The sequence below is a fragment of the Panthera onca genome, chromosome F1 (genome assembly GCF_046562875.1).
Source record: "Panthera onca isolate mPanOnc1 chromosome F1, mPanOnc1 haplotype 2, whole genome shotgun sequence".
Lineage (NCBI taxonomy): Eukaryota > Metazoa > Chordata > Mammalia > Carnivora > Felidae > Panthera > Panthera onca.
Genome location: NC_138355.1, coordinates 43,321,970 through 43,349,083, shown reverse-complemented (window position 1 = coordinate 43,349,083; position 27,114 = coordinate 43,321,970). Strand labels below are relative to the sequence as shown.

The following is a 27,114-nucleotide window of genomic DNA, read 5'->3' as shown; positions in this document are numbered from 1 at the left end:
AAGTTGGACTTACACTACCCAATTTCAAAACCTAACATAAAGCTGTAGTGTGATACCAGTGAAAGGTAGACACATAGAGCAATGGAACAGAATAGAGAGCCCAGAAACAGATCCATACAACTAATTTTGGCAAATGTGCAAAAAATACAAATACAGGGTGACTGGGTGGCTTAGTCATTAAACATTTGACTTCAGCTCAGGTCATGATCTCACAGTTTGTGAGTTCAGGTCCCACATCGGATGAGCTTGAGCCCTGTTTTGGGTGAGCATGAGCCCCACTTCAGGTGAACACGAGCCCTGGGTGAGTCTCACACTTCTCTCTCTTCCCCTCACTCACTTGTGCCCTCTCTCTCTCAAAAAAAAAAAAAAAAAAAAAAAAAAAAAATATATATATATATATATCAAAAATATATAAATATAATATATAGAGAGTAAATACTATGAATGTAAATTAAAAATATATAAATATAATATATATTAAAAAAAATATATATATATATATATATATCAGGGTACCTGGGTGGCTCAGTTGGTTAAGCAGTTAAGTGTCTGACTTTGGATCAGGTCACGATCTCACGGATCATGGGTTCGAGCCCCGTGTCGGGCTTTGTGCTGACAGCTGAGAGCCTGGAGCCTGCTTCAGATTCTGTGACTCCCTTTCTCTCTGCCCCTCCCCTGCTCACACTCTGTCTCTCCTTGTCTCAAAAATAAATAAACATTTAAAAAAATGTTTTAATACAATGTCTGACAAAGGACTTGTATCCATAATATATAAAGAATTCTCAAAAACAAGAAAAATAATAGGTGAAGATTTGAGTCACTTTCCAAAAAGATACAGATTGCAAATAAGCATATGAAAAGATGCCCAACATCATTAGTCATGAGAAAACTGTAAATTAAAACCACAAGATACCACTATGTCCTTTGAATTGTTAAATTTAAAAAATAAGAACAAAAATTGGCATCACCAAGTGCTGGAGACGATGCAGAACATTCAGAACTCTCATATGTTCCTGGTGGAAGTGCAAAATGGTAGTCAGTTTGGAAAACATTTTGGCAATTTCTTCCAATATTAAATATATACCTACCTTATGACCCAGTAATCCTACATATTTCCCAAGAGAAATGGAAATGAAAACATATTCACACAAAAATCAGTAAGTGAATATTCCCCCCATAATGGGGAAAAAAAATCCTTCAGCTAGTGAATGAACGAACAATGGTACATCGGTACAATGGAATACTACTCAGTGATAAAAAGGAACAGACTATTGATTCACACATTGTGGATGAATCGATCTTAAATTTTTTTTTTTTTAACGTTTATTCATTTTTGAGAGACAGAGACAGAGCATGAGCGGGGAAGGGGCAGAGAGAGAGGGAGACACAGAATCCGAAGCAGGCTCCAGGCTCCGAGCCGTCAGCACAGAGGCTCGTACCCACGAACTGCGAGATCATGACCCGAGCCGAAGTCGGACGCTCAACCGACCGAGCCACCCAGGCGCCCCAGGATGAATCGATCTTAAATGCACCTTGGTAAATGAAAGAAACCAGACTCAAGACTACATATTGTATGGTTCCATTTCTATGAAACTCTTGAAGATAAATCAGAGACAGAAAACATATCAGCAGTTACCACAAGTTGGAGGGAATGGTCAACAGCAGCATGAGAAAATTTGGGGGCCGATGTAACTGTTGTATGTCAAACTGTGGCAGTAGATACCTGTCTGTCTACCTTTGTCAAAATCCAAAGAACTGCTCATGACAAAGGGTGAATACCATGAATGTAAATTAAAAGAATCCACCAGGATATGAAAGATGGAATGCATAATGCAGCTAACGAGTGTCACTGTATTACCAATGAATCACATAACCACAGTGAAGAGGGTGGGTAAGAAAGAAGTGTACATAAATAGCTCTGGAAAATGTCTTGAGTAAATATTGGACACTGAAAAGAATGGTGCATGAACACCGTACTCTAGTTGTCCAATTTGTTTCTCGCAGAGGGATGGTTTAGCAATGCTGAAATTACCTTATGTGTAACTAGCATTTAATAAGAAATTATTGTAGATAACAAGAGTCAGGTTTCTTGCTGTTAGAAGTACAGCTCAGGTCATGATCTCACATTCGTGAGCTGGAGCCTCATATAGCATGAGCTCAGGCCCCACACTGCGCGGGGCGGGGGCAGTGCGGAGCCTGCTTGGGATTCTCCGTCTCCCTCTCTGCCCCTCCCCTGCATGCACTCCCTCTCTCTCTCTCTCTCTCTCTCTCTCTCCAAATAAACTTTTAAAAAAAAAGTTTCAGACGACTTTTAAATTAGGTATAGATATATCTACTTATAACTTATTCGTTCACTCTATTTATCGAATGCCTATTATAAAATATATTCTTGACCTCAAGAAATTCAGTATGGGACTCAATCTGGCTTCTCCTGTGCTGTGTTGTAGACCAGTCTTTCTTATAATTACTCTATTCTGCCATTGTAGCAAGAAAGCAGCCACAGACAGTACATGTATGAAAGGAGGTGGCCGCGTTCCAGTGAGTTATTTACAAACACAGGCTGTGTGTGTTGCTTGCTGATCTATGATTAGAAGAGAATTTGGACAGTTTTAACTAAAACTAACATACCACAGGGTGGAGCTATTACCATGCTTTTATACTTTGCAGACATTTCATATATGAAATCTAGTACTTTCAATACTAGATGCAGCTGTACCCCCACGTCATCCAATAGTTTCTGACTCAGAAAGTATTACATGCCAATTTCACACCAAGTGTCAGATACTAAGTGAAAAAGGGAGGAGCAGACGGGATCTTTTGGATGGGCATTTTAACCTTGAAACTGAGGAACTCACTTCATTATTCTAGGAAAAGACTAGGGAAAACGCCCTCTGTTTGTTTCTCCAATTATTGATTCTGATAATTAAAACGATTTGGTTACTTTAACTTTTATTCTGGGCTCTACTTTAGTATACCAAAATTAGTTTTAGAATATTTATTACAAACTTGAAGTCCGTATTTTAAGAAGATATTTATTAAAATCTAAACCACTTAATTTTTTATTTGCTAAACTTGAAAAAACTTAACAGAACCCAGGTGGTAGGTATATGAGTGTTCCCGGTAAAGCTCCCCTGACAATCTCTTCCTGCTATACTGGGTGTGACAACAGATAAGGAAAGGAGACCTGGCTCAGTCCAAGCACTTTCCAAGTAGGCTGCAGAGAACGCACCTGAGCTGGGTCTTTAAAAACTACCAGGAATGAGCCAGCAAAATAAGAGGCAGGCAAGCAGAGGAAATAGCACAGAAGCTCTTGGGTTGTGATAAAACAACCTGTGCCAGGAACACCACAGATGCTCTGTAGGGTTTCAAGCAGAAAAAAAAAGGAATAAAGTTTGTTTTCCCCCTTTTACACTTTCTTCCTCTAGGCCTCATCTCTACAGAAGTTTGAACCACTGCCCTAAAGCTAAGCTCAACCAATAAGGGTAGAAAGCCTTTGCACAAGAGCAAAGCCTCTCCTAACTGCAAGATACAAAGAGTAAGAAGGGTATCAACCAACTAGGAGAGAGGCAGGAAGCCTGGGAAACATACTGGCAAGGTTTTATTCTATCTAGGATCCTGCATATGGTGGAATCAAATTTAAAGTTCTTCAAAAAGAATTGGATTTCCGTCTTTTTCAAATTTTTTCTCTTTTACCCCACTCCTAATTCCAGAAAATTCATTTGTAACCAAGGATTGCTTCAGATATGCTGAGTCGGAAGACACCCGTGTTAACCAATAAAATGGCAAAAACATACTAACATCCCATATACACAATCTTCAAAGAAAAAGAACTCTCAAGAAAGGAACTTACTTTCCAAACTGATAGACCATTTAAGGAATTTAGGAGACCTTGAGAATTGTACACAATTCAACATGTTCTCAGCTTTGAACTGCTCTTCTGATAGAGATGTCCTTGTACTTGTGACTTTAAGCTTAAGAGCTACAGACTTAAAAACAAATCTCCAGGGGCACCTGGGTGGCGCAGTCGGTTAAGCGTCCGACTTCAGCCAGGTCACGATCTCGCGGTCCGTGAGTTCGAGCCCCGCGTCAGGCTCTGGGCTGATGGCTCGGAGCCTGGAGCCTGTTTCCGATTCTGTGTCTCCCTCTCTCTCTGCCCCTCCCCCGTTCATGCTCTGTCTCTCTCTGTCCCAAAAATAAATAAAAACGTTGAAAAAAAAAAAAATTAAAAAAAAAAAAAAAATAAAAACAAATCTCCAAAAAGATACACAAAAGGCCAACAAGCACGTTACTACTTGTCATTAAGAGTATGTAAATCAAAACAGGATATAATTTTTTAAAAAGGAAAATAAGTGACCCCTGGGTGGATCAGTTGGTTAAGCAGCCGACTCTTGATTTTGGTTTAGGTCATGATTTCACCATTTCTGGGGTTCAAGCCCTGAATCAGGCTCTGTGCTGACAGTGCGAAGCCTGTTAGGGATTCTCTCTCTCTCTCCCTCTCTCTGCCCCTCCCCTGCTCAAGTGCACACGCTGTCTCTCAAAAAGTAAATGGATAAACTTTTTAAAAATTAAAAAATAAAGAAAAATAAATGTTGGCAAGGATGTGGAGAAATTGGAACCCTTGTGCATTGCTGGTGGGAACACAAAATGGTGTAGCTGCTGTGAAAAAGTTTGGTGGTTCCTCACAAAATTAAACCTAGAACTACCACATACCCCAGTAATCCACTCCTAGGTATATATCCTAAAGAACTTGAAGCAGGGACTAACCCATGTTCATAGCAGTATTCACAGTCGTCAAAAGGTAGAAGCCACTCAAGTGTCCATCAATGGCGGAATAAATAAAATGTGGCATATACCTACAATGGAATATTAATCAGCCATCAAAAGAAATGAAATTTTGGTACATGCTACAACACAGACCTTTAAACACTATGCTAAATGAAATAAGATAAAGGATAAACGCTGTAGGATTCCACTTATAAGAGCTACCTGGTAGGCAAATTCAGAGACAGGAAGTAGAATTGTGGTTATCAGGGCCTAGGGGTGGGTTTGGGGAGGGGAAATGGGAAGTTATTGTTCAATGGATACAAAGTTTGTGTTGGTGATCATGAAAAAGCTTTGGATATACATAATTGTGATGATTACACCAATACTGGACTGTATTTAAATGCCCGTGAACTCTACACTTACAAATGGTTAAACTGATACACAATATTTTATGTATATCTTATCAAACATAAAAAAGATCAAACTATAATTAGCAATTAAATGCTTACTATGCGTATGGCACTGGGCTAAAAGATAAATGTGTGTTCACTCCATCCGCACGGATTTGTTCCCCATTTCACACAGATGAACAGCCTCATGCCTTCTGTAAGGCCACATGTCATTTCCAATACAAGCAGTAAAATGGCCTATTCTGAAATGCTAACCCATTTTCCAGACCCAATCAGACCCCAAAATATACCTTTATGAAGACTGGCTTCAGGGGACTTGAGACACATTAAAATCAGCATATATTTTATTTTCAAGCACATAATAAACACTTTCCAGTGCTACTATAGCTCCCATGGATTCTTTTCATATAGAATTGGAAGGAAGTTGTTTCTGGTGAGGTTGCTGATGATCAAAAATCAAGACACAGGAGCCTCAAAGGTAAAAAGAGTTTTACATCCGACATCCTCAAAACCAAGAAATAACATTTTCACTTTAAAAGTAGAGGATATTTTACCTCAGCCTTCAAAGCAGAAAGTATTTACTGTGAGATGATCCATGTTAACTCTGTGTAATTCTTCTCATACATCATTTGCTTCAAGTGACATGAGAGCCTCACTATAAAACATGCAATTTTCAATGTACTTTTCAATATTTGAAGTATTCGAGGATGGAAAGTAGAACTCTACGTCTTAAAAGAGCGAGCAAGTTCCAGCAGTTTTTTTATTGTTTGACTGACAAAACACACAAAACCAGGCAGAGAGGTCCCCAAGGAAATGATGGTCATGCTTCATTGTTGTTTGCCCTTTGGTCCTTCATCTTCTAAGCATTTGTTATATTTTCTTTTAAAGATATTAGACATTTATTTTTATCACAAATGCAATCCAAGTGTGAATAAATAAATGTATTATCTTTTCACATCTGCCCCCACCCCCCCCATGTTCCTTTAAATAGAAAAAAGAGCTAAGTGTCTCTTCAAAGCCTATTTGGCCATAGCTGTCCCACCTATGGTTTTAAAAGCAGACCGTAACTTATCTTCTGAAATTCCTTCTTGAACTACAGCTCATTCTGGTAAAGAAATCCTGGGAAAGAAGTCCTATTGATATTGTCGATAGTCTCCAAAAGGTGAGGATGATAACTGGGCTGAAGGCAACTGAGAGGGGTCTTCAGCAAACTGAGGACCTGCGATTAAGAAAGAAAAGAATCTTAAAAACCACCTGAATATTACACAATTAAAAAGAACAAGTGTTTGTAGAGAGTAAATCGCTCAACTCAATAAAAATAAGGTGCTACCTTAGAGCGGTCATCTGAATTTCTGCTGCCTAATTCTCATGAGAGTGCCTCCAAATTTGGTATAACATGACAGACTGGCTTCCCTTATGTTCCAGAATGAACAGATCCCAACTGCTATGCCAGGAAAGTCAGATGGATTAATTATAGCAAGAAGTGAATTCAAGTTTTTTTTTTAGTCTTTATTTATTTTTGAGAGAGACAGAGCGTGAGTGGGGGAGGGGCAGAGAGAGAGGGAGACACAGAATCCAAAGCAGGCTCCAGGCTCTGAACTACCAGCACAGAGCCCGATGTGGGGCTCAAATCCACGGACTGCGAGATCATGACCTGAGCCTAAGTTGGACGCTCAACCAACTGAGCTACCCAGGCGCCCCAAAAGGTAAATTCAAGTTTTTACAGCAATTGCTGTAACAAGCTGCTATAAAGATTGGAAGAATTTCACACCTCTTGACATACTTTTCAGTAGCTATTTAAAATTATTTTCACTAATTTAAGTATCTTCGTCATGTTTTAAGAGAACTCAGTGATCCAATTTATATACCCAATGAAACAGAGAATGAGTTCTGGAATGGGAAGACATTCCCTAGCTTGTTGTAGATCAAAGTTTTGTAATATTTTATTTTTGAGAGACAGAGAGAGAGAGAGAGCGAGCAAGGGAGAGGCAGAGACAGAGGGAGATACAGAATCCGAAGCAGGCTCCAGGCTCTGTCAGCACAGAGCCCAACGCAGAGCTTGAACCCGCAAACCGAGATATCATGACCTGAGCCGAAGTCACACAATTAGTCGACTGAGCCACCCAGGTGCTCCAGGTCTCGTAATATTTTAGTTTTCAAAGGATGGGAGGGGACCTATGAACTAAGAAAAAAATGTGGTTCTTAAAAATTTAAAAAAAAAGACTTTTATGGGAATAATTACAATTACATTTTCAGGGAAACTGAGACCAAAAAGTAACTATAAAGAAGGGAGAAAGAGGGCAGTGGTAAAATTCCCTGACGCTTTTCAATGCTTCAATCTAATGATAAATATTTATTTTTCACTATAAAGGCATTCTCTGTTCATTTCAGAGAACTAGAGAAGATATTGGGTGAAACAGGTAAACCAAAGGTAACCATTATTAGAGTTTTATCTAATTTTGGTCACTGTTTTAAAAACTTGTTCATGTAAGTTAATTGGAAAAATATGCTTAACTCTTCCTTCAGAGATTCCTCTCCCCAACACAGCTTTTCAGAAACACATCTCCTGTCTCAAGTAAAATGCACTTCTTTTGAAGATCTCTTCTGAGGAAAAAAGCCTGAAGCAAAGTAACCAAGATTAATTCCTGTAAGACAATGTAACATGGGACACCTGGCTGGCTCAGTCGGTAGAGTATGTGACTCGTGATCTCGGGGTCATGAATTCAAGCCCCGCGTTGGGTGAAGAACCTACTTAAAAAAAAAAAAAAAGGCAGTGTAACTAATGTTTTTGTTATATCAGTCTCTGAATTTCTGAAAAAATGAAAATTTTCTGATGTTTTATGTGAAGCCTTTCACACTAACGTAGGTAAAAACAAACTACGAAGCAAAATTAGAAAGTGCTTATCCTAACAGAGTACTAACTCAGAAGTAATGATGAAAAACCAGAAACAGAAGGTGACAGGATCCAGGAGGTCCCCAGATCATCCTTGGCATCTACGGAGCAGTGTGCTTGACACTTGTGCCAAAAAGACACTGAATCTCTTGCTAGGCGCCTGAGGGAAATCAAATCAAACTGGGAGCTATGATCTATTCCTAACTCTATGCTGAATCTTTTCCAAGCTCCAAAAATAATTTTCAACATGTGTTGCTCTTCTGCATATTTCCTTCCCCAAATGCCAGGTCAAATTTTTCCGACTAAAATCCTCACAATTATCTCTCTGCTTCCTTCCAATGTCATGGAATATTGCCCCTTTACAGACAAAGGGAATGCTGGCCCTTTACAGACAAATGAAGTTTTCTGCAGTTGAAAGAAAGTGCACAATTTAACAGCTAAGCAGATATTCCGTGACCGTGTAACGATCACTTAACCCATAATTTAACTTTTCCCCATACACCATGTAAGAACAACAATTAGCAACAAATTATTTTACCAACTTTTCAAAAAAAAATTTCCCTGCCAACCCTCAAGTGGCCCTCCCAAACACAGCCACTTTCTACCACTATATTTCATTCTCTTCACAGCAAGCAACACAATCAAATCTCATTTATCTGTTAATGTGTTAGTGTGTCTTCTCCCACCAGAATGTAAGTCCTTGTTCATCACTATATCCCAGCATCTAGAACAGGGCATGGCACATACACATACAGTAAGAGGTTGTCGACTATCATTATTGTTAATACATCTGCAAGGACCTTTCTTCAAGCATAAAACGACTTGGCAATTTCTTAGAATAAGCACACGAACACTGACAAAAACTGAGAACTGTAAGAAAAATCAACAGCAAACCATCTCAGTAAAGCATTTTGGTGACTGTGGTTAAACACAATAACTATATCCACATCTACCTTTTCAAATGGAACCAGGGCCTAGTATCGTAATCTTCGTGAACCATGGCAAATGTAGAAATCACAAACTAACACATTTTAGCAGACAAGATAGGTTCTCTCTCAACATCAGGAGATCATTCCAGTGTGTGAGCTATGGTAGTAAGCAGAAAGAAGACTCACCATTGGGAAATTGTGCAGAGGCAAATCTTGTCAATAAGATACCAGCTCCTTCAATTAAAGCTAGGAGAATGCCACCCATCGCGGCTGACCCAACCATGGCCACTGGTCCATCTGAATACATTAATAACAAAGAGATTGCTTTAATAGAAATCTACTTTAATATAAGATATAGTAAAGGAAAGAGCTGTCCAAATGGCTACATGCTACCCTCCCTCCCCACCCTTTTTCTCGCTAACACCAAATGTCAACAAACTAAGGCCCACAGGTCAAATCCAGCTCACTGCCTGTTTATATAAAGTTGTATTGGTACAGTCATGCTCATTCATTTACATATAGTCTATGGTCGCTTTCATGTTACAACCACAGAGCTGAGTATCCGTTGACAAAGACCTAAAATATTTACCATCTGGCCCTTTACAGAAAAAGTCTGCTGATCCCTGGCCTAAACTACTAACCCCCCATAAATTCTGAGTTGCTTTCTGTTCCAAAGATCCAAAGATGGTTCTAAACTCATTATTCCTAACAATGCTATGTGGCAGGTATGATTATTAACTCTAGAGTCCCGATGAGGAAACTATGGCACAAAAAGTTTGGCAAACTGCCTAGTCACACAGTAGTAAATAGCAGAATTGGAACTTGAAATGCTCTTAACCACTGTATAGGTCAGAACTCCACACTCTCTCATTCTCAAATATTCCAAATAAATAGATATTCCTATTCCCAACCCCCCTCCCCAAGTCACCATATACATTCATGCTTTACTAAACTACTCGATGCTTGGTTTTATGTATTACCAATGCCATTAAATTAAAATAGATAAGGTTTTCCAAAAAGTCTTGCTTCTACTAGTGTGTCTATAATGATTGGTTACTTTTTCCCCTCTTTTTTAATAATGATTGCTTACTTCTTGCTGCCAGTATGGCTCCTGTTAAGGCACCACTTGTGATGGAGTTCCAGGGATCTTCTTTTCCTCTGACTTGAACCATACTGCAGTCAATCATGGAAAATAAACCACCCCAAACTGCAAAACTACCTATTTTATTAAAAAAAACAAAAATTTCATTTTTCATCTTATATTTAAAATATTACAGCCAAAAATAACTTTAACAATACTATATTCTTAAAACTCTCACGCTCTAAACTAATACATGCAAAGACAAGTTTGGATAAGCACTGAACAAAACGCAGAATACTTATCTTTTTAATAAAGCTTGGGTTGTATTTTATCTGCTGGAAAATTAGCAATGGCCCAAAGCCTAAAAGAAATAAGCAGGCCTAGAAGAGTCAGGCTAAACACATTCAAGTCTCTCTGTATCTCTGTTCAAAAGGCAATAAACACAACAAAGCCACACTGTTTCTTCCTTTTTTTATTTTTATACCTCTACATTACCTCTATTTTTTCTTTCATTAAGTGTCACTGAGCATATATACACTCTATGAAATCGCCAATGGGGATACTAAAGAAATCCAGCTATCCTGGAATGTATTATAGGTGTAAGCCAATACATGTCAAGTGGCTCATGACTGAAACAAATAGTTAGAATTGTGGAACATCAAGGGGAGAGAAATTATCTTTCCCCTCTCCTTCTATTCCTCAACCATGAAACTAAAACCAACACTAAATCAAGTTACTTCGCACTTAAACTCTCCTAAACTCAATAACCATTTTGTCAAATAGAAAACAAACAGCCACACATACACAAGCACACACAAAATGTAGAAAGACAACACTAAAATTTTAACTGTCGGCATCTCTGGGTGACATAGCACATGACTTAGTTTCTTTGTGCTTGCTTTACTATCCAAATCTTCTAAAATGAGCACACATGACTTATATGTATTAAGAGTTGTTATGTTTATCATGATTAAAGAAGAAAAACTGCCCCAAAGAGCACCAGTCACTTTATTCTTTATCCTCTGAAATCTCAAAGTAGTAGGGGTGTGTTAGTAAGGGCAATACACTGGGTTCCATCAAATGTCAGACCCAAATCATCACCAAAATCCTTTCCCAGTTTTCACATTATCTATCCACTAAATCTAGTAGATACAACCAGTTGCAGCATAGCATAAGCTCTCATTCTGGGTCCAATACTAGATATCATATACTATATAAAAATAAACTAGTTCTGTTTTCTAACTCAGTAATTCTGTGCCCTGGGAGAGATCTGATGCCTAGGTATATTAGAACTGCTTCACTAAATTCCTCAAACAAGGCTCTCCCACTCCCTCAAGAGTGTGAAACTTGCCCATCCTCCAAGAATAACTGCCAGAGTAAGCTATGGTTACTGATGAGAATGGAAACATTGAGTCCAAGCAGGGCAAGGAGAATGTCCGCACAGATGGGTGGCCGAGGGTGAGGAGGCTGTCTGAACAGAGGGGTGGCCCAGTGTGAAGAGCCAGAGCCAAAGCAGTGTAAGCAAGGGTCCTCAAGGAAGGACAGCCAGGCATGAAGTTGAGTGTATCCTTGTGGAAGGGTGGCCTGATGTGGGGTGCCACAGCCCAAGCAGGACAAGGAGGGAGGTATTCATATAAAAAGAGAGAAGGTAAGAATAAATCCAGTGGAGCTGGATTGGAATTGAAGTATAAGTGTCATCTCATGACTTTCAACATGTATGTACAGATATAAATTTGGGTTTATATATTTATATCATGGTTAGTGTGTATTCACATATACACACATACATCCCCAAGCTCTATTATAAAGAGGGCCTGGGAACAGCAACACCCCAATAGCGATGATACACTTTGTGTCCAGATTTTGGCTTCTAAATACCATTCTCAATTAAACAGAACCAGAGCTGTGTGGAGAAATGGCTGACTTCATGGATAGAGCAGGGTAAGTATACGATGAGCCTGGAGTATCTTATTCCAAAATGCAAAAGATGCTTTAAGAATAATAGGGATGTGTTAAAAGTCCCCCATGAAATTTCCCCTATGAAAATGTAAGACTCTTCAGGATACAACTGTGATTTTCCATGTTGCCTGTCCCTTGGATTTTGACTGGAAAAGCTCAGCAAATGCTCACTGAATTAAATTGAAAATGTTATCCCAGTAGTAAAAAAAAATTTTTTTTTTAATATTTATTCATTTTTGAGAGAGAAAGAGAGCGTGAGTGGGGGAGGGGCAGAGAGAGAGAGAGAGAGAGAGACAGACAGACAGAATCTGAAGCAGGCTCCAGGCTTTGAGCTATCAGCACAGAGTCCAATGTGGAGCTTGAACTCACAAACCCTGAGATCATGACCTGAACCCGAGTCAGTGGCTTAACTGACTGAGCAACCTAGGCACCCCTCATCCCAGTATTGTTAATTTAAAAAAAAAAATTTTTTTTTTAATGTTTATTTATTTTGAGAGACAGACACAGAGTGTGAGAGGGAGTGGGGCAGAGAGAGAGGGATACACAGAATTGGAAGCAGGCTCCAGGCTCCGAGCTATCAGCACAGAGCCCGACGCGGGGCTCAAACTCACAAACCGCGAGATCATGACCTGAGCTGAAGTTGGCCACTTAATGGACTGAGCCACCCAGGCACCCCTTAATTTTTTTTTAACCATTTATTCATTTTTGAGAGACAGAGCACGAGCAGGGAGGGGCAGAGAGAGAGGGAGACACAGAATCCGAAGCAGACTCTAGGTTCTGAGCTGTCAGCACAGAACCTGACATGGGGCCGGAACCCACAAACTGTGAGATCATCATGATCTGAGCCAAAGTCAGATGCTTAACCAACTGAGCCACCCAGGCACCCCTCATGCCAGTATTTTTTAAAAAGCAAGGCACCATAAAGATTTTTCAATAGCTTTCTTAAAAAACCAATCCCAAGGATTGAAATAAACAATCCCAATTCATTCATACCACAACTTACTCTTCCTCTATTTTACCCTGATTGTTTAATTTTAGAACACTTTTAAAGTCACAGAAAAGTTGTGAAGATATAGAGTTCCCATATATCCCACATCCAGTTTCCCCAATTTTTTAAATTATTATTTATTATTATTTATTTATTATTATTATTATTTTTAACGTTTATTCATTTTTGAGACAGAGAGAGACAAAGCATGAACGGGGGAGGGTCAGAGAGAGGGAGATACAGAATCTGAAACAGGCTCCAGGCTCTGAGCTGTCAGCACAGAGCCCGACGCGGGGCTTGAACTCACGGACCGAGAGATCATGACCTGAGCCGAAGTCGGCCGCTTAACCGACTGAGCCACCCAGGCGCCCCTATTTTTTTTTTAAGAGAGAGAGAGCACTAGTGAGGGAGAGGGGCAGGGGGGGGGGAGGGGGGGGGAGAGGGGGAGAGAGAGGACTATTTCTTCTGATGCACAAAATTACTAAGGAATGACTAAAAGAGGGAGAGGGGGAGGGGGAGGGGGAGGGGGAGGGGGAGGGGGAGGGGGAGGGAGGGAGAGGGAGGGAGAAAGAGAGAGAAAGAGAGAGAATTTTAAGCAGTCTTGAGCCTGACACAGAGCTTGATCCCACGACCCTGGGATCATGACCTGAGCCAAAATCAAGAGTTGGACACTCAACCGACTGAGCCACCCAGGCCCCCCAGTTTCCCTAACTTCTAACATCTTACACTTCCATGGTGCATTTGCACAATTAATGACCCAATATCAATATATTATTAAAGTCCACACTTAATTCAGATTTCTTTAGTTTCTATGTCTTTTTTCTGTTCCAGGATACCAAATTACATTTAATGGTCATGTCTCTTTAAGCTCCTCTTGGCTGTAACATTACCTGATTGTTTTTTCATTCACTGAAAAGCATAATATGACAGAAGCAGCTCTTAAAACATATATAAAAACCTATATGACTTCTGCATATACTGGGAATTCAGGATCTGGTGTGTGCTTTAATACAACTTATCATTCTTGAACAACATGGTAACCATTAAAGGAAAGGAAAATGAGTAACTATTTACCTTCCAGAGAATATAATTATTTCATAGGAAAGAAAAAGATATACCATCACTTCAGCTCTCAGAGCTTTGATTCCCTCATCTGGAAAATGGGGATAATAATACTGACCTCATGTTATTGTGACGATTAAAATAATGTTGTGGAACCCTTAGCAGAGTGCTTGGCACACAGCAAGCACTCCATAAGTGGCAGCTCTTAGCTAGTCTTCCAAAGAAAAATTTGCTAAAAACAAAGACAGGACTATTTCTTCTGATGCACAAAATTACTAAGGAATGACTAAAAGTATTTAATTTTTTTCATGTGTTCTATATGGTCTCTCCAAACCAACTGTATCTTCGTATATGAATATAGTCTCTAAGTTTTTTTTTATCTCTCTTCTTCCAACTTCTGAATAACCAAGTTTAAAAAGCATAATGAATTCTTTTCAAATTTTGCAATGACCTCTGTGCAACATCCAAAGCCGAACCTTGGAGAGAAGCCTGATCGGCATCATCAGTTTGTCTCTCACGAAACCTCAATCCTTCAGATCACTTTCTCTTCAGTTTTATATTACCCCAGAAGCTATCACTCTTGACGCTCACAAACTGAAGCTTTAAACACACTGTCTTCCTTTTAGGTAAGAAGAAAAAAACAAAACCAAAATACCACTGAGCATTTGAAGGACAGAGACAAAATTTTCAAATGAATGGATACAGCAATTCCAGTTAACTTTCTGAATAAATCATAAATCAAGAAGAACTTATAGTAATTTCTAACAAGCTGTTACACTGAACGAAACTCACTAACTGGTATAAGCTAAAAACGAAGAAAAAAACCAGAGCTGCGTCTTTAAATGAACAAGGAAAGCTAGTACGAAGTACAAATGGAAAAATTCTGCTTACCTCCCAACTGTGGAGCCCTGGTTTTAATAGCTGTCAAACTCCCTCGTAGTCTGTGGTTTACTCCCTATAAAGAAGCAACCAAAAATACATCAGAAATACATTTCCAACCCACTGATAGGGCCACCGGCGATATTAGCGAACCCAGATTTCAAATGATAAAATAAGACCATTCACCCACTTACCACTGGAGAATTGCGAAAACCTTTGATTGCTTGAAAGATACCACCACCTATGGTACCCATCGTAAAGGCCCCACCGCAATCATCCACAATTCGCCAAGGGCTAAGAATGGGAAAAAAAACAAAAATAAAAAGATGACTGTATTTCTCATTCATAAACCATAAAACTTTCTTTGCTAACATACCAAGGGATACAACAGATTCCAATACAGGGCTTACTTCAACCAATAAAATAAACATGTAGACAAAGATAAAGGATTCTGAACATATTGGTATCTATTCAGCTCCAAGCCATAAGGAATGGAACTGGCTTTAACTCCCTAGTGTTAACAGCACTTAATTTTCACTTAATAATTACTGCATCTACGTTGGGCAGTGTGCAAAAGTGAATGAGCAAATATTTAGGAAATTACATTATAATCAATGTTGATCCAATCTCCCAGGAACCAAAGTAAGCTCTCCAGCTGCAGTAAAATTTAAAGTTGAGACCCCCCAAAGTGAAGATTCAATAGGGGCAGAGGGAGACAAATTTAAACATTTAAAAAAAAATTTTTTTTAACATTTATTTATTTTTGAGACAGAGAGAGACAGAGCATGAATGGGGGAGGGTCAGAGAGAGGGAGACACAGAATCTGAAACAGGCTCCAGGCTCTGAGCTGTCAGCACAGAGCCTGACGCGGGGCTCGAACCCACAGACCGTGAGATCATGACCTGAGCCGAAGTCGGCCGCTTAACCGACTGAGCCACCCAGGCGCCCCTTAAACATTTTTTAAAGTATGAAATTCTTTCCGGGTTTACTGAGTCCCAGTTAGCACCTGGAACTTTACTTTGTATCAGGTCCATTTACACACTGGAATACTCTAATCTCCAATAATTAGAGTTTAAATTTGTAAACTTAGCTTCCAAATGTAGCAACCTAACTTATACAACACAATGAAATCTGAATGATGTCATCAGTAGAACAAGAACTACTATTCTAGGAATTTGGCTTATAAAAAAGTCTGTGAATGAGTAAATTCATTATATATTTTTAAAGTTTATTTATTTATTCTGTGAGAGAGACAAAATCCCAAGCAGGCTCCACAGTGTCAGTGCGGAGCCCGACACGGGGCTCAAGCCAACAAATCACAAGATCATGACCTGAGCTGAAATCAAGAGTTGGACGCTTATCGGACTGAGCCACCCAGGTGCCCCTCACACGGCACATATTCCAATTGTCACAAGCAGGATGCTTGGGGGCCTTGCTACCCAAGGTTTGTTTTTGTGATCCTAAAAGCAAATTCAGCAACACCTGGAGTTTGTTAGACCTGCAGGCTCTCAACACCGTACCCAGTATCTACTGATTCAGTCTATGGTTCAACACAATGCCAAGGTGATCTGATTTCACTTTTTTTTAAAAATTTTTTTTTTAACGTTTATTCATTTGTGAGACAGAGAGAGACAGAGCATGAACGGGGGAGGGTCAGAGAGAGAGGGAGACACAGAATCTGGAACAGGCTTCAGGCTCTGAGCAGTCAGCACAGGGCCCGACGCGGGGCTCGAACCCACATACCGCAAAATCGTGACCTGAGCCGAAGTCGGACACCCAACCGACTGAGCCACCCAGGCGCCCCAATCTGATTTCACTTTAACAGTTTAAGCAGTGGTTTGAAACTAAAAAGGACTGAGAAAATTTCTTTGCTAGAAACACTAAGAGGAAGTACAGAGAAAAGATAAAGGAGAATGAATCAGTGGCTCCCTCTGAATGGTGGGCCAGTAACTTTAAAAGATTTAGTCCAGGGGTGCCTGGATGGCCCAGTTGGTTGAGCATCTGACTTTGGCTCAGGTCATGATCCCACGGTTCATGGGTTCTGTGCTGACACATGGGAGCCTGCTTCAGATTCTGTGTCTCCCTCTGTCTCTGGCCCTCCCCGCTCATGTTCGTCTCTCTCTCAAAAATAAATAAAAATTAAAAAAAAAAAAAAAAAAAGATCTAGTCCAAATGATTTTATTAGTTGAGGATTAAAATAATCAGTAAAGAACAGCAGGATTCAGATCAGAGAGCAGAGTATTCCAAGAGAGGATGTCCAAAACAAAGGCAAGATGGAAATGGTTTCCGGCTAAATCTGGTTAAATTCTGGCTAAATCAAAATGTTCCTGCAGAGAAGTGACAGACTATACAAAAGGAAGATTGAAGCTAGACTCTAAAAGAATACAAATACTAGGGGCGCCTGGGTGGCTCAGTTGATTAAGCATCGGACTTTGGATTTTGGCTCAGGTCATGATCTCATGGTTCTTGAGTTTGAGCCCCGACTAGCTGCACACTCACAGCACAGAACCAGTTTAGGATTCTCTATGTCCCTGCTCCCAACCCACCCTGTTGCTCACTCTCTCTGTCTCTGTCTCTCTCTCTCAAAAATAAATAAACTTTTTAAAAAATAATAAAAGAATGTAAATACAAATACAGGGAACAAATAACAACACAATTAAGTTTTCATTTGTTAAGTATTAACTATGTTGTAGGTGCCTTCAATGCAAATAAGACCTATGATTTTCAAAAAAGTTAGGTTATTTTCCTGTAGAATCTCTAATCTTAACTTTGCAGAAAAAGTATTCCTGTCTCCTCTTCATTTTACAGGTGAACAGTCTCAGATAGAGATTAAGTAAATTTCCCAATGTCATATACATAACTAGTACAATTTAAATACAAAAATCTAGAACTTCAAAACTCTAAATCGTTTCCACTATATCGTACAGACTATGGGTTTTTGAAAAGAAACCTATGATAAAAGAAGTACTTAGGATGATTAAGCCCATATGATGTATTAAAGTGGGCTGGAGGTAAGGAGAGCAATTAGGAAGGTATTGTAAAAGGCATAAGGATGCCGGTAAGATCGTGACAACAGGAATGGAAAGGCAGATTATGAAAGAATTCAGACTGCTTACGGTATGCCTGTTTGGAGGCTGGGTGGTGTGGAGGGAGGAAAAAGATGCTTATAGTTTGAGGGTGAATGACTTGAGAAAATGCTCTTATCAAACAGGGCAGTACAGAAGATCAGAGTAACTTTTCTTTAATGTTTATTTATTTTTGAGAGAGAGACAGAGCACGGACACGGGAGGGGCAGAGAGAGAAGACGAGGGGCAGAGAGAGAATCTGAAACAGGCTCCAGGCTCTGAGCTGTCATCAGAGTCGGATGCAGGGCTTAAACTCGTGAACTGCAAGATCATGACCTGAGTCAAAGTAGGATGCTTAACTGACTGAGCTATCTAGATACCCCAGATCAAAGTAGTTTTCACTACAAAACTAACCAGACAACTGACTCTATTGCTTCAGGACATATGTACTAAGAGAAAACAAAGGGACCACCTAATTGATTAGATAAGAATTCATTGTAACGTCTTTAACTCAACAAAGTTAAAAAATATATCCAACAGCTGCTGATAACAGCAGTCTACAATGTGCTGAATTCGGCACATGTAAGCATGACTTAGGAAGAAGGATAATTACGTTTGGTAATTTTAAATTTTTTTGAGTTTACCTATTTATTTTGAGAGGGCGAGAGCGTGCAGGAGGGGCAGAAAGAGAGAGCAAGAGAGAGCGAGAGAGAGCGAGAGAGAGCGAGAGAGAGCAAGAGAGAGCGGGAGAGAGCGGGAGAGAGGGGGAGAGAGAGAAAGAGGGAGGGACGGAGAATCCCACACAGGCTCCACAATGTCAGCCTGAGCGGGACACCGGGCTCAATCTCACCAACTGAAAGACCATGACCTGAGCCTAAGTCAAGAGTCAGATGCTTAACCAACTGAGGCACCCAGGCACCCCTTGGTAATTTTAAAGAGCCAGGAGGTACTGAAACATATGCCCTGTATCCTAGTTGAGGGATTAAAAAAAAAAAAAAAGAAAAGGTACAAAGCAGGTAACATGGCTACTGCTGGCAAGATAATAATATAAAGTCCTGGGCACCTTCACAAATTGAGGACACCTTGCCTTTTGCTCTCACACAATTAAACAGTTGATTAACCCAAATAACCAAGATTTGATTTCTCACTTAAGAACCACCCCCCCCCAAGCCTTAAAGTTAGGCAACCTGAGACTTCTTACAGCAATTCTGCCGTTTTATGTGCCTGACTTACTCATGCTTTTACTCTTTTGAACCTATAAAGTGGTGAGCACAGAGACCTCATTCAAATACTGAATGAATACGTGAGTTTCTGTTCATGGCTTTTTAAAGAACACATGCTACTATCTCTATTTTCCAGATAATTCTTGTCCCCCTTGTCTACCAAGGGAGAATTCCAAGCACGAATACGAGGCCCCTGCCTAGAGGAGTTTATTCAGACCCTTTGGGTAAAATCTCTGTTCCACACATTTGAAATGCTTAGCCCTGCGGACATATCCCCCGATACAAATAATGCCTCCAGAATGGCACTCCCTCAGAGCCCTACTGTCCCTTCTTCAACACAGGAACTGATCAAAGCGTGGCACGGGGACGCGTCCAAGGTCACCTCAGCGTACAGGGGGGATTATTACTAACCCCGCACAAGGCGACCGCGTCCTGGGCTGGGAGCAGGTTCCGAGGCTCCCACTAGCCCAAGTCTGGACCTCCTCATCCAACGCAAGGTCACCAGAGTGCCAGGTTGGAGGCGGCGAGGCTGTCATGCCGCCCAGGGAGCACAGGACTGAGAAGCCGACTGGCTGCTCAAGACGGTGCTGCCTACGGTGAACAAACCCACGCCGACAAGCCTGCGACTGAGGCCGGCCTGCACCTCAGGGGACTGGGCAGGGGAGAACGAGGACCGTGAGCAGAGCGGCAGGACTAAAAGCAAGGACAGTGGTAAATCTCACCAAGGCTCTCTCGCATACTCCTCCATCTTGACTCCACCGGCGCGAGTGATGCCGGGCAAGCTGGGCGGAGCCTGACCCTAGCGGCGGAAGTGATCGCGAGAGCAAGGGCGTTAAAGTCTATGTGGATTGGTTCACCATTTCCTCCCGCAACCAATGGGAGCCTGGACTTCAGGGCAGCGTGGGGGCGGGGCAGCGGCGCGACGCGGCAGAGCTGGCCCTGCCCGGGTCCCCGAAAGCTGCTAGTCTTGGCTACGTAGACTGGCAGCAACCCAGTGGCGAGGAGTTCGAATTACCTGGTCACTGAAGGTTCCGAGGACTGAGCTGACCTGGCATTATTCCTTTAGGGTTCACCAAACTTCCTAAATATGTTTCTTTTTTCCTTTTTTTTTTTTTTTTTTTTTTTTTTTTTTTTAGTACTTTGGCTGCCAACTTGGGAATCAATGCTGGCTAATTCGCCATGGCGTGTGAAGCTTTTACAAACTACACGTAGCAGGAGCAGGATTCGGGCAGACAGTGTCACAGTCCCTTATAGTCACAGTGCTTGGAATGTGATAGATGTTCGATAAATGTTTTTGAAATGAACTTATCTGGGCCATCGTGAACTCTCCGACCGATTTGCGGCCCTCGATTTGAAGGGATAACGACAACAGAGCCTCTTCCGGGCCACCTTCCAAAAGATCACCAGAAGATGAGGGGTGTTTAGCCCAGAAAAGAGGAGCCCAAAAGCATGGGGACCCATCGACCTCTTTTAGCTTACAGTTAACAAAACCTCAGTCATAGGATGTCTGTTAAAGGAGCTCTTCTCCATTCCCGACTTTTTTTGGAATGTGTGACTGTAATTAAGAACCTTTAAATCTAATTAATTGCGCAGACTGAAGAGAGAATGTAGGAGATGGACAACAAGAGGAAGACAGAGAGCAAGAATTTAACATTTAGTCAGTACCTCAGACCTGATGGGTATGAATATTTCAGTAACTAAAGATGTGCAATCTCATGGGGCAAAGATTTTTTTTTTCCCCTGATCTCACCAAGACCCAAGTGAAATATTCCTTAGTTCTAGTTACCTCCCTTTGTTCTTATTCCATATTCCTTATGCAGTCTTCTGAGTGTTATTTGGTTTCTGAATAGATTTTCCTTTAAGAGAGAATCCCCTGGCCTGTGCTCAAAACTGTTCTCGTCCACTTGATAGTTATATTGGTTTATGCATCTGTCTCTTGTGAGCTGGGTTCTTTTGAATCAAATCAATCAGCAGGAATGGTGATGATACTGAGTGTGTGAGTTTACAAGCCGAGGGCCAGACTTGAGGCTGTGGTTACCCAGCTCACTTCATTCCAACAGTCCCTACCCGAAAGTCCCTTACTGTTCTGGGAGGCACCGCTCGGATGGACAGCGTGTGTTGTTAGACTTCTCACTCTTTTCTTTCTTTTCACTTCAACAGATAACAGGGTGTAAGAGGACAGTTTTGGCTGGGCAAGGCCTTGGACTTAGCCTTGGCTAGAGGGGGAAGATGTCACCCCTCCCTCAAAAATACCCATTTCCATCTGAGTGAAGAAACGTCCTGGAAGAGAACTAGGTATCCTAATCTCCTCCTAGTGAGTCTGAAAGAAGTCTGAAGACCTGCCGTGGCCCTCACTGAAAGGATGGCCAAAGACATTGAGGAATGATAGAAGAAAGGAATGGGGGTCCTTGAGAGCAAAGTCACAATAAAGGTGAGGGGCGTTTGAGCTGGTGATCCGACACAGCAGGATGTATTGGTGACAGTTAGTGCTCTGGGCCCCGCCAGAGACTGTTGCTGAAACCCCTGTGATCCAGGTCCTCTAGGTATTGCTTTGGGGAAAACAGCTCCGTGTATGAACTAAAAGAACTGTGACTCAGGGGCCTGTTTTGCCGTGAGATTTCCCCACAAGGGGCAAGGAAGGGGAGACCAAGGTGAGGAACAAGGTGAAGAAAGGGAAATCATCCCTCGTGCCTCAGGGAGCCACCTGGATAGGTGAGCTCTATCAAGTAGCCATGTCTGGCAGTGACACGGCTCTGAAGTAATTATCCACCCCTGCCACCTCCCACAATTCGCTTTTATTCATCTTCCACTCTTGTACAATTAGACCATTCTTGGGGGGAGGGGTCACTGAGAGAGCTAAGATTGGGGAAAGATGAGCATTGAATAGATATCAAGGGTGCATAGGCAATGCTGAACCAAGAGAGAAACTAGAGGGATGATAACCCCAGTCAACTATAAGACCCTTACTCGGTGCTCAGGATTGTCCTTAGTGTTAGGATTAGGGTAGAGCGAGTACATAAAATATTGATATGGTTGCTACTCTCAGGGTCCTCAAAATGTATGTGGGAAGAAAGAACACACTCTTGAGAAATAGCTGGGTCAAAATGATAAAATGCCAAAATGTGTGACATAGAATATGGTAAGTGCTAGAGGAAGTGAGAGGAGAGAGGGAGCCCTGGAGGCCTGAAGGTGATCACAAAATGTGCTTGACAAACTGGCATGTAAGCTACAGCCTGAAGTATGGTCAGATCTTGATCAGTGGAGAGGAGAAAGCCAGGCAGAGGGAAGGACAGCAACAAAGGTGTGGGCAGGAAGGAACATGATGGTGTCACTGAATGGGTTGCTGGTCCCATGGGGGCGTAGAGAAACTAAAGCAGGGGGCACCTGGGTGGTTCAGTCGGTTAAACGGCCAACCTTGGCTCAGGTCATGATCTCATGGTTCGTGAGTTCAAGCTCTGCATTGGGCTCTGCTGTCAGCAAAGAGCCTGCTTCAGATCCTCTGTACCTCTCTCTACCCCCCTCCCCTGCTCATGCTTTTCTCTCTCTCTCTCTCTCTCTCTCTCTCAAAAATAAACATTAAAAAAAAAGACTAAAGCAGCAAGAGCAAAGCTATATCAAATGATAAAGTTCTAGGGTAGTAGATGTGGACAATGACTTGAGAAGCAAGACTGGAGAAGTAAGCTGTGTCAGGAGACGGTTATCTATATAGAAACTCTCATGTGTCTCCACATCCAAGTATTAAGAACTAAATTCTTTCAGGATGCCAGGGTGGCTCAGTCAGTTAAGCGTCCGACTTTGGCTCAGGTCATGATCTCACTGCTCGTGGATTTGAGCCCCACATCGGCCTCTGTGCTGACAGCTCAGAGCCTGCAGTCTGCTTCAGATTCTGTGTCTTCTCTGAGGCCCCTTCCCCACTTATGCGCTCTCTCTCTCTCTCTCTCAAAAATTAATAAACATTAAATTTTTTTTTAAAAAAAGAACTAAATTCTTCCAGATTCTCTTTTCATGTTTGTAGAAGCCAATGTCCTTAGAAAGTTAGAGACAGGACTTTCTCTGGAGCAGATTTAATTATGGGAAAGTAAAGGCAGAGATGTCTCCCTTCCCTCCTTGGACCAGATTTGTTTCCCTTCCAGGGTAAAAAAAAAAAAAAAAAAAAAACTTATGAAAGTTTTATCTCCTGGGGCACCTGGGTGGTCAATTGGTTGAGTGTCTGACTTTGGCTCAGGTCAGGATCTTGAGGTTCGTGAGTTCAGGCCCTGCGACGGGCTCTGTGCTGACACCTCAGAGCCTGGGGCCTACTTCAGATTCTGTGCCTTCCTTTTTCTCTGCCCTTCTCCCACTCACACTCTGTCTCTCTCTCTCTCTCTCTCTCTCTCTCTCTCAGAAATCAATAAACATTGAAAAAAAAATTTTTTTAAGTTTTATCTCCTTTATTAATATAGCTAAAGGAGTTCATTCTAGAAGGATACAATGAGGTCATAGGGTAAGCAGCAGGCCTGAAATAGCTTCTGTGGGGAGTGCACAAGAGAATAAACCACAAATGAGTAAAGGAACCAAGAATGCTTGTTTCCACACAGACCCAACTTAGGGAGGAAGGGGGATAGACATTTTCAGACTCTTCCCGTCCCAGCCACTCAGTACCTTCAAGGTTCCTGGACCTACATAGGTCGAGCTCCATTGAGCCAGAGGCTGTGGGAGTCCTAAAGAGTTTGGTCTGCCCAGGGGAGACAGGCCATGCCTCCAAACCCCCTAGCCCTGCCCGATCCAGTCACTGGGAAACTCAAATCGGCATGGACAAGTGAGGCTTGCACCACAGCTGACTCTCGGGTTTGGGGTTGCTGTCTGTGACTGGCTCCTCTTTGGTGGGCAGAGAGGTTTTAGTCAGGGTGAGGGTGGGGAAGGCAGTCTTTTTCCCTTTCTGCCCCTTTTGCTCCCCCTTGCTCTCCTTCCAGGAAGACATTAGTCTGGCCTGTGCGGTCTCAGAGCTCCCCTCTACCCACTACCACTCACCTCGGGAGTGCCGGGACAGGCCAGTGGCCTGCTTCTAGAGACAAAATCTGCTGCTTTAGAGAAACTTCCAGCTTCCCCCCACCAGAGAAGAGAACCAATGTGATTATATATTGACTAACAATATATTGAGTGCGGACAATGTGTCTGATGCTATGTTATGCCCTTAGTGTACATTATCTTCTAAAAATTTTTTTTTTATTTTATATTTGAGAGAGAGAGAGATGGAGACAGAATCCAAAGCAGGCTCCAGGCAGTCAGCACAGAGCCCAACGTAGGGTTCAAACCTACGAGCAGTGAGATCATGACCTGAGCCGAAGTCAGATGCCCAACCAACTGAGCCACCCAGGTGCCCCATGCGTTATCTTATTTAATCTATTTAATAATTCCATAACCCTCTGCAGTAGCTACTTTCTTTTCTTTAGGTGGGTACTTTTAATGTCCTCATTTTCCATCTAAGGCTGAGAGAGGTTAAAAACTTACTCAAGGTCACTCATCTTAGATCTGAGCCCAGGTCATTTGACTCCAAAGCCTGTGGTCTTATCTGCTATACTATACTGCCTGTCACTCTATGTTCCTGAAAATGTGACTTTAGTGGGGTCATCCAGTCTAGTTAAAGAACCACCCTAAGCATTAGTTAAATTGGTTCTGGTTCCCTATTCCCACCACCACCACCACATGTTTGGCTAGAGCTTGAGGTCTCTCTTTCTTCCTTTCTCTCCCCTTGGTTCCAGCATAACAGCAAATGTTTCTCTGGGGAGTAGGCTGTGTCAGAATCCCATGACACTCAAGGTGTGTTTGTTTCAGGTGGAAGTGGATTCTGAGCTTGGATAATTCTTGCCCCCTACAGAGTAAGTGGGCAGTGGTCCTTCACTGCAGGCGCTGGAGGAGACTGGACTCCTGGGCTCTGGGTTCCCAAGTCTTCCAGATCCCTCTGTGATACTTTTCAAGGGAAGCTTTTCAGAGTCTGCGAGCCCACAGTCCCTGGGACTCTAGGGAGCAAAAAATCTCAGACTGGATCATATCAGAAGAGCCAGCTGTTTGGAATTGTGGGACCCGAGGCAGAGAAGGTGCAGGGGTTTATGTGCAGAAACTTTGGTTAGGAGGCCATGAGTCCTGACTTAAATTTTGCAAGCTGTGGATCTGTTTTTTGAGTGTGTTCCTCAAGCAGAGACCACTGGACCCAGAGGGAGGGTCACCGAAACCAGATGGTACAAAGGCTACCCCTGGGGCTGAAGGTGGTTTTTGATTCAGGCCCTGGCTGCTCTTTGGGAGAAGTGAACATTATTGGCCAAAAGCCTAAGAAAGAAGAATCGTTGGGGGCTGGAAAGAGAGCTGCTTTTAGTGGACTGGGGCCTGGGAGACTAGAGGTTGGCCAAGGTGGCTCCAGAGCCAGGGATCCCAGAAGACGATGCCTCTTCCAGAAAGCCCCTGCTGGGCAAGAGTGAGAGTGAAGACTGAGTGACCCAAGGCGAGACAGGAGTAGGGGTGGGTTGGGCTAGGGACTCGCTGGCAGGTGCAGGAAGTGTCCTTTCCATGAGCATATCAAAGGAAAACCCACCTCAGTCTAGCTCAAGTCCTTTGTTATGCCCTCTGGGATGCCCCCCTGACTTCTCCCTGCAAAATTGCTGCAGCTTCTGTTGGGTTCTTAACAATCGCTTCCACCTGTCTTGCTTCACTTTGCCTTACAGTATAATTGGTTTTTGCCCTATAAATCATACATTTTAAAGAGAATAACCATGTTGTAATTATTTTTGTATCTCTTACCCTGTAGTGCCTGACATGCTATCTGTACATAGCAGTATCTGAATAATGCTTGAATGAATGAATGAATGAGTGAGGACCAGATGAGAAGGGGTGTGTGTGTGTGTGTGTGTGTGTGTGTGCGCGCGCGTGCGCGCGCACGTGCGCACACGCACGCACTCTGAGAGTGGTTACTGCTGAGGAAAGAAAGAAAAGAGAAGAGGTGGGATGGGGAGAAAAGAACCCAGGAAGCAAGTAAATAAATAATTGTAAATGACTGTGTAACAGTTGTAATAACTGCTAATGATTACTATGCATTTACTATATATCAATATAGTACCTGTTCTATGTGTATGTTTGGATCCGATGTTCACAACAGTCTTACAATGTTGTCCTTATTTTTTTTTTATTTTTTTAAAAATTTTTTTTGGGGCGCCTGGGTGGCGCAGTCGGTTGAGCGTCCGACTTCAGCCAGGTCACGATCTCGCGGTCCGTGAGTTCGAGCCCCGCGTCGGGCCCTGGGCTGATGGCTCGGAGCCTGGAGCCTGTTTCCGATTCTGTGTCTCCCTCTCTCACTGCCCCTCCCCCGTTCATGCTCTGTCTCTCTCTGTCCCAAAAATAAATAAAAAACGTTGAAAAAAAAAATTTAAAAAAAAAAAAAATTTTTTTTAACGTTTTATTTATTTTTGAGACAGGGAGAGACAAAGCATGAACAGGGGAGGATCAGAGAGAGGGAGACACAGAATCTGAAACAGGCTCCAGGCTCTGAGCTGTCAGCACAGAGCCCGACGCGGGGCTCGAACTCACGGACCGCGAGATCATGACCTGAGCCGAAGTCGGCCGCTTAACCGACTGAGCCACCCAGGCGCCCCTGTTGTCCTTATTTTACAGATGATGAAGCTGACCCTCAGTCACTTGACCAGTAAGTAGCAACTCCAGGACCTAACATGCATGGTCCTTTGGCCAGGAGAGCCCAAGCTTGAACGATGAAGCCATCCTGCTCTGCAGCCTCCCCTGTGGCATTTCCTTATGGCCCCTGTTCTTCTCTGTTGAGGCATTTTGTAGGCTTTTAATTGTTTAATGAATTACTTGAAATTATTTCCTTATTAAT

The 27,114-nt window shown here is 42.1% G+C and overlaps 1 protein-coding gene and 1 long non-coding RNA gene across 2 annotated transcripts; one reads left to right on the top strand and one right to left on the bottom strand.

Moving 5' to 3' along the window:
- Nucleotides 1-5,500: 5,500 nt before the first annotated feature.
- On the bottom strand, nucleotides 5,501-20,082 carry TIMM17A (translocase of inner mitochondrial membrane 17A). The gene is made up of 6 exons (XM_060644083.3): nucleotides 19,976-20,082; nucleotides 15,160-15,259; nucleotides 14,978-15,041; nucleotides 10,087-10,215; nucleotides 9,183-9,293; nucleotides 5,501-6,393 (listed from the first exon to the last, which is right to left on the bottom strand). The coding sequence occupies exons 1-6, from the start codon at nucleotides 19,999-20,001 to the stop codon at nucleotides 6,308-6,310; spliced, it is 516 nt and encodes a 171-aa protein (XP_060500066.1). The 5' UTR covers nucleotides 20,002-20,082; the 3' UTR covers nucleotides 5,501-6,307.
- Nucleotides 20,083-20,112: 30 nt separating this feature from the next.
- On the top strand, nucleotides 20,113-27,062 carry LOC144614955 (uncharacterized). Its single transcript, XR_013553307.2, has 3 exons — nucleotides 20,113-20,932; nucleotides 21,414-21,684; nucleotides 26,895-27,062. It is a non-coding gene; the product is annotated as an uncharacterized LOC144614955 (long non-coding RNA).
- Nucleotides 27,063-27,114: the final 52 nt, after the last annotated feature.

Excerpts from the sequence above, each read along its gene's own strand:
- TIMM17A (XM_060644083.3), bottom strand. The coding sequence starts at position 20,001 with ATGGAGGAGTATGCGAGAGAGCCTTG. Across the intron at positions 15,042-15,159 it reads GTTTTCGCAATTCTCCAGTG|GGAGTAAACCACAGACTACG; the intron begins GTAAGTGGGTGA and ends GCTTCTTTATAG. Across the intron at positions 10,216-14,977 it reads CAGGGCTCCACAGTTGGGAG|GTAGTTTTGCAGTTTGGGGT; the intron begins GTAAGCAGAATT and ends TTAATAAAATAG.